This window comes from Conger conger, chromosome 6 (assembly GCF_963514075.1).
Source record: "Conger conger chromosome 6, fConCon1.1, whole genome shotgun sequence".
NCBI lineage: Eukaryota > Metazoa > Chordata > Actinopteri > Anguilliformes > Congridae > Conger > Conger conger.
In genome coordinates this window covers 49,177,753-49,185,554 of record NC_083765.1, presented here as the reverse complement: position 1 = coordinate 49,185,554, position 7,802 = coordinate 49,177,753, and the positions used below count along the sequence as shown (strand labels likewise).

At 39.0% G+C, this 7,802-nt stretch overlaps 1 protein-coding gene across 2 annotated transcripts; it reads left to right on the top strand.

Annotated features, from left to right (window-relative positions):
• The first annotated feature begins 3,072 nt into the window (after positions 1-3,072).
• Positions 3,073-6,966, top strand: LOC133130744 (iroquois-class homeodomain protein irx-3-like). 2 transcript variants are annotated; one of them, XM_061245554.1, is made up of 4 exons: positions 3,073-3,685; positions 4,581-5,577; positions 6,211-6,277; positions 6,639-6,966. In XM_061245554.1, exons 1-4 carry the CDS (start codon positions 3,473-3,475, stop codon positions 6,691-6,693), a joined length of 1,332 nt encoding a protein of 443 aa, XP_061101538.1. In that variant the 5' UTR covers positions 3,073-3,472; the 3' UTR covers positions 6,694-6,966. The 2 variants fall into 2 exon arrangements, with proteins under 2 accessions (XP_061101538.1, XP_061101540.1); XM_061245556.1 differs by lacking the exon at positions 6,211-6,277 and having other exon boundaries at positions 3,074-3,685.
• Positions 6,967-7,802: the final 836 nt, after the last annotated feature.

Here is a 7,802-nt window from a genome sequence, read left to right as displayed (position 1 = left end):
GGCTAGTGTGTAGTCTCTGACTAATTGCAATGATCCCCAATTGTACAATAAGCTATTAAATATGTAAAACAAAAACAAAAAAATAGAAATCTCTTGTTGAAATAAGTTATAGCTAATTTGCTTCTGGCAACAGTGTGTTTACATATTAGTTTAACATTTTTAAATTATTGGATTATGCTCATATATAGGCTACCCCAGGATGCATTACCATATTTAATTTAGGTTCATGTAATTCAACTGAAAATGACACGCTTTTAGAAAAGAGGACGGGTTATCCTTGCACGAATGTTCATATTCAAACAAAAAAGTGCTTGGCTGCTAACTGTAGCCTACTGATGTTTTCAATTTTGTTGCAACAGAGTGGTCCATCTCCTCGGGCATTTAGGTTTACATATGTGTGTACAATTGGCCCGCATTTTTATTATTAAATCAAGGTAAGACTTCCCCTGGCCTTTTCAATGAAATGATAAATGTGAATAGCTATAAATCACTTTGGACTCGTAGCCTTTGCAAAAGTTTCCCCTTTTTCTCGAATGAAACCTGAGATGCAAAATCCCAAGATTTCAAAACAAACTCCACAAACGGCAAGCTTTTATTAAAGTCTCCCTCCAAGAATCCGCAAATAAAAGCTGTTTGTCAAAGAAGTTACAAATTGGGTTTAGGAAAGTCTCCATCTCTCCTCTGTCACACAAATTAATAGCATTTACTTTTCAAATGCGCTGACGTCGCAATTAGTAGATTTTGTTCAAAAGGGTGTTATAATTGATTCCAGGTGTGATAAGGACAATGCAAATAGTCGTGTGTTGCTTTGGAATGATATTAAATATCCAAAAAATAATAAATTAAACAATATGTATTTGAAAACTTTAATCTTTTTATTGCGCTTCATGTAACCATTAAGTAGCCTATGGGTCGCTTTTTGGAGTTTTCATAAAGATAGATAGATTTGAAAAATGTCATGCAATATGGAATTGTTAATTAGGCTACACAATTACATACCTCACTGTCTCTTGTTATGAAATTGGTTATAAACATTGACTGAAGTATAGGCCTATCTATTGTGTACAGTCGATAAAAAGTATGCCTAAATAGGTATACGTTTAGCCTGCAGTCAATTTGGCTACATTAACAGGGATCGGGTTGTTTAATGTTATGAAAACGCAACTCTTTTCGTTGCTCGGTACATCGGCATTATGTTCTGTAGCCTATGCACCTCAGTCACGTGTGATCTGTTGGGTGGTGTAAGAGAGAGAGCGCTGTCTTAATGTGTTTACGACTGTGCCAGGTTCTCGGCCCTGCGTGAAAGTGTGAAGTTGGTGCTTGTGTGTGTTTGACCGGGGAAATAAATCACATAGACCTTGGGGCCCTGACAGGCCCTGAGGATGAGACACGTGTCAGTCCGAACTCGGAACGCTGTTAAACGGACAGCAATTTGCAGACTACCCATTCACTTACACATTCCAGGCGACTCGCCACGACTTATCCAGCCATACCCTTTACTATTCGCGAACAGAAAGGACAGATTCGCTTTGAACATCGTCTCCTGAAACACCACGTTCATTCGTTTTAATAGCCTCTGTAAGCTTTGTCAAACTGTTGTTTTCTCTCTGCTAGGCTACTGAGAAAATGTGCTACTTGGTTCCTTAAACAAATGCATAGCTACAATTTAACGTGCGTTGCTTGAAGCATACTTACCTCCTATAGCCCGTAGACCTCTGCATCGGCGTCATGCATCGGCATGCACTGCGATGTAGCGATTCGACAGTTTGTGCCAGACAATGTGGTTATTAATAACTCTATAAACCCTGGTTTGATTATTGATGTTACGAGTCTAAATGTCAGGTCGTTGAATAGCAAGACCGGAATTTGAGATTTAATTTATACATTTTGTATAACTTATACCATCGTTCAGAAATAGTTCAGTTTCATCAGTTGAAAAGAAGATTAAAGATTTACATGGTTCCAGGAAGCGCTATCCAATAATTAAAGCCTAAATTAAATAGTTGAGAATTAATCCTGTTGTCAGTATTGTTTGAGCCTCAATTATATGTTCAAAATAAACTTCAGGCATCAAATTTGTAAAGTTTGCCCGTGTTTTGCAAGCGATTATCAGACATCTATTGCTTCAAAGTTTGAATGTAATACGATTATAGATGTTTCTGGCACATTTTAATATTGATTCAGGGAATTTCAATTCGGATCGTCTTGCTTTGTTTTAATCCGTATTATTTACAATAAGAGTAGGATTTTTCGGAGCGTCGTATCATCTGACTTTTCCTGAAAATTAAGATGTCACAGAGCCTGCATAAATACACCGAATAAAATAAAAAATATCGCAAAAAAGAATGTCTGTGTCTTGTTATTCTGTTTAAAACATCTAATCAATTAAAAAATATCCGAGGAACGAAATAATAATAATAATAATAAACATAATAATCATAATAGCGAAGTCAAACGTTTTAGAAACCATTATTACTTTATACATCAACTTTAAATAAACGAGCTAATGCGATTCCATCTTAATTGTTGCTGGTGTTTTCACAATATATTCATTAAAGCTGGGTTGCGTTTGTTTTGTTCGATGTTTGTTATCACCATCTTGTTTCTTTTTTTATACTTTCGCTTTGATATCTAATTATGACGTGTCACAGCTTGTTGTCTGACATTATATGTGTTAATATGCTCCGATCTGCCCACTAGTTGAACACACAATATGTCAATTAACAATGACGCGATCAGCTTCCTCTAAACACCCATAAAATGCTGTCGCAAGTGCTGGCTATTAACAGAGGGGTACACAAAGTCGAAGCACACACGTGGGATGTTTGTAATTTAGACGAGGGGAGACGTCAGATACTCTGGAGTTAATCACTGTGCAATACTGAAATATTCATCATCTGCGCAGATGACCACAAATAGAGAATTAGAACGCCAAACGGGGCAGGGCCGGAGCGAACAAACAACAAACGCAATGATTGGCGAGTCATAAAATGAGATTTGAAACCCATTCAAATAAGGGACCGCGACGTCAGTACACTGTTCTGTAGGAAATGCAGACACCGAGAGATAGATAGTGAGAGAGAGAGAGTGTGTGTGTGAGAGAGAGAGAGAGAGAGAGAGAGAGAGAGAGAGAGAGAGAGAGAGAGAGAGAGAGAGAGAGAGAGAGAGAGAGAGAGAGAGTGGACGGGGACTTGAGAAATAGGAGGGGCGTCGGAACGACTAGAAATGTCAATCAGAGCAAAGAGTCCCAATAATCTAAGGCAATCTGTAAGGACCTGACCTTAGTCTATTCAGATCAATAGGAAAGTGGGAGAGGGGAGCGCAATCGGATCGCTTACAGCGCCGCTGTATGAGGAAACACATACTTCCCTTACAGTTTATCGTACTCGCTGTAAAGTGGATATCGTAGCACGTACCACGAGGACGATTCCACGCGTTTTGTGACTACAGAAACGTTTTTTTTTCTACGACCATGTCTTTCCCACAGTTGGGATATCAGTATATCCGACCGATATACCCAACCGAGCGCCAGGGGATTGGCAGCGCTCGACCCGGGACAGAGCTCAGCCCGACTGGGGCACTTTCCAACGTCCTGTCCACTATGTACGGATCCCCTTTTGCTGCCGCACAGGGATATGGAGCTTTCCTACCTTATTCAAACGATCTATCAATTTTCAATCAACTGGTAAGTGTTGTTTTCCATTTAAAAAACTAACGTAATTCCAAGATACACTTAAACCTAAAAGTTTGATTGGCGATTAACAATAGTACATCGAGTCATCTTTTTTTTAATATTATGAATTAAATCGCCTATCTATCTTACATTACTATATCCTCATTATTACAAAGGGGAAACGTTAAACGATTCCCCGCAAGTTTCTACGTTGTATACGCTTACGTACCAACTTCGCCAACGCAGTGGCGTAACATTTTAAAATTGAGCATAACATTATCTCGACAGAAAAGCTTAATTGTAGCCTATAGGCCTATATAAATATTGCAAGATATTTGTACATTTGTATACAGAGTGATCCAAGTCTGTAGTGTTAACAAAATAAGATCAAATTGACTTTTGATCTTTGGTTCTAAATGTGCGATGATTATGCTATTTTATAGAATGAAACTCTCCTTCGCCAGATAATGTAGTAGGCCTATTCATAATCACATGAAGCTATATTACAAACCATGGGTACAATGAAGCGCATTTGCCTACTTCTACATGTGCCACTGTAGCTTTTTTTTGGAAAATGTATAGGCCTTAACTAAACAATTTAATATTAAATTAATATAATTTGATGCAACTGAGAAACCTGAATCGGTCGGCAAAGAGCAGAAAAGGTTTGTTTCCCTTATTTCCATGTAATAGCATATTCTTCATAATTCTATAATCAAAGAAATATAAATTAGGCCTACGACTATTTGTTTTAATGTAGCTTGGCTCCACTGTGGTAAACATTAACCTATTTATTTTGTTAAAAGCAGTCTATGTTCTCACAGAGACTATAGTCCCTAATGACTCGGTAAATCAGAAGAGAGAAAAAAATCTGCTGCAATTTACCGGTGTGTTCTTGCCTTTCTAGGGAGCTCAGTACGAACTGAAGGACAGCCCGGCCGTACAGCACCCAGGCTTTTCACACCACCACCCCGCTTTTTATCCCTATGGGCAGTACCAGTTTGGTGACCCGTCCAGACCCAAAAACGCCACCAGGGAAAGTACCAGCACTCTCAAGGCCTGGCTGAGTGAACACAGAAAAAACCCCTACCCCACAAAGGGTGAGAAAATAATGCTGGCTATAATAACCAAAATGACCCTCACGCAAGTGTCCACATGGTTCGCCAACGCGAGACGAAGGCTAAAGAAAGAGAACAAGATGACCTGGGCCCCCAGAAGCCGAACGGACGAGGAGGGGAACGTCTACAGCAGCGACCACGAAGGAGACGAGGGAGACAAGAGGGACGACGACGAGGAGATCGATCTGGAAAACATCGACACTGAAAACATTGAAAATAAGGACGATTTGGATGACCAGGATGACATGCCAGCTGATTTGAAACTCGACGTCAGGAGCGACTCCGAGATTTCCGACGGCTACGAGGACTTACAAGGGTCTGAGCAGAGGATTCTCAAAGCGATGGTAAAAGAAAGCAAACACGAGCACTTCCACCAACATCCTCTGGAAATCAAAGCAACACAGTCGAACGGAGAACAACTTAAACTGAACGCCGTGTCCATCAATTCCACATCCTCAGACAACAGTGCTGCCCCGGCCCAAAAACCAAAGATCTGGTCTTTGGCGGAGACGGCAACTACTCCGGACAGCCCCAGAAAGTCCCCATTAATGAATGGGAACTCAGCTGGGACCGGGGCACCGACGTTAATCGCCCCCCACAGACTTCTCTCATGCCCTGTTGGAAAACTTCAAAACTGGACAAATAGAGGCTTTTCAGCCCATCAACTCGCTTTACTAAACTCAAGCCGTTACCTTGGACTGGCCAGCCAGGCTTCAGGGAACAGCCTTGTGATGTACGGCAGACAGACAGAGGAAAAAAGTCACAATTCAGAATCATCCGTAACAGGTACATGTCATATAAAGTGAATATTTATTTTTATGGGCTACCAGCTCCACACCATTTTTTGGATTCGTGTTTGTTTTACACCGGGACGCTTCATTTACAGACATAATACCGTGCAGTTTGTTTTGAAAAGTCAAACTGCTCGAATTGTATTACCTTTCTGAAAGTAAATTACAAGGCATAGGCCTAAACGAACATGGTAAACTGAGGACATATTATTATCATTGACAAGGCCGACTACAAGGCCGGTATAGGGTAATTTGCTAACCTTCCACAAACGATTCGCCAGATAAATTAATATCCAGTAAAATTAGGTATTTAGGCTGTATGCAAATGGTAAAAACATTGTTTATGTTTCGTTCATTAAAAAACTAAAACCATTGGCGTTCAGAAAGAACGACCGTGACGGTGAGGCATTAATCATGAATAGGCCTACTGTTGCTCGAAATCGCCAGTCGTCATTGATGTTAATATAGGCCATTAAGCACACGTTAACATTCATTTCTGCTGTGTAAATGCTCAATGCATTAAAAGTCTTGAGATTTACGAATCCTAAACATAAATATCTATTTTACACATCCATATAGCCTAGCGAAGTAAGCAAAGTAGGTTAATATTTTTATTGTATTATTTCAGAACGATCTAGTGCCTTGGAATCAGAGAAAAGGTTTTTAAAAACAGCCTTCCACCCAGTTCAAAGACGGTAAGAGTCTGTTATATAATTTTTGGCGTGCTTGTGTTTCAATTCTGCTTAGCCGGTTCCAGTGCAGTGCAGCGCAGTGTCAATTATTTTTATTTAGTTGGTTATAAATAATAAACTGCTTGCCTATCATTACTCAATTTACACAGACTTTGGAAATTATCTGGTTAATTTGCTGCGTCGGTGCCATTGGGTACATCACAATATCTCTGTTATTCGGGAGGCAGTGCGCTTTTTCATACAACCTAATAAATTAATACTCAAATATTTTCTCTCTTGAATCACTTGAAACATTGGTATTCACGAGTCACTCATTTAGGCAAATTTTCTCATCACTCTTATTTCCTTCTCTCGTGTCTTGCAGGCCTCAGAACCAACTAGAAGCAGCAATGGTTCTCTCGGCTCTCTCGTCTTCATAGTCTTTCTGTTTTTATTTCCATCAGTCTGAGGAATGTAAAATTCAAAACAATTTTCTGTACACTTACCTTGTAAGCATGTCCTGTGTAAAACTGCTAATGTAATATTGTATGAAACTGTACTCTGTGAGGTTTTCCTTTTGTAAGTTCCGTGAGGATTTGGTGTTCAATAATTTTTGTAAATAAGGTCAAGAAAATGTAAATAGTCGTGAACCAAATTGTACAAGAAAGTATATATTTTGGCTAATAAATGAATTGTTGCATCTTTATTGAAAAGCATGTTTATTTTCTGGGACGGGGACTAAAAGATCAGGCATAAATTAAACGGTTGATAATATTCTAAAAACTATTGCTGTGCTTCCGTCGTTTAAAAGGAAGCCGTTGAGTTAATTGAAGTAATCTTTTTTAACGTTGTTTCTTTACTATTATATATAGGCCTACGAAGATATATCTGAATCATTTTCTAATGAAAGGGGCGGGTGTGAATTTATTATTATTATGTGTAGTCATTGTGCATGTGCTTCCGTTGTTTGGATTTTCATGTGGCTAGGAAATCTTCGATTAAGATCCTTCGATATGTAATATCCTACTGGAATGTAATTGTTGACTATTGCTATTTTCTCCCGAAAGAGTTTGATAATCTGGCGGAACATAGGTCATTTCGTGCGTGAAATGTTCTTGGCTGAGAGGTTAAATGTTGTAGATTCCTACAATAGTTTGCATAACCATAACGCTCATATGAAATTTGCGATTTAGCTCTTTAAAAATTTAGTATGACTTATAATCACACATTGATTCTGCACCGCTTTCCATATGCCTCCAAAACATTGTGATATAATTTATTTATGTTTACTTTTCGCTTCCAACATCATTTGCATATCGGTACCTTTGTTAGTCTGTCTGGAAAGTTAGCACAAGGTTGGAGTTTGAGCGCCCTCTACAGGTGCATTCTGTCCACATTGAATGCTTGGGTCTCTCTGGAGTGTCACACAAGCGGTTGGCCTTTTCTAGGGGAAAGTTCCATTTCCATATACATCTTCCTATATGTATATATTGAATGATATTTGCATTGTTATAGCAATTGAAAACAGCCACAATTAATTATACAACTG

Bases quoted from the DNA above. Each gene is read 5' to 3' on its own strand.
- LOC133130744 (XM_061245554.1), top strand. From the start codon at position 3,473: ATGTCTTTCCCACAGTTGGGATATCAGTATATCCGACCGATATACCCA. The intron at 5,578-6,210 runs GTACATGTCATA...GTATTATTTCAG, and splicing joins TTCAGAATCATCCGTAACAG to AACGATCTAGTGCCTTGGAA. The intron at 6,278-6,638 runs GTAAGAGTCTGT...CGTGTCTTGCAG, and splicing joins TTCCACCCAGTTCAAAGACG to GCCTCAGAACCAACTAGAAG.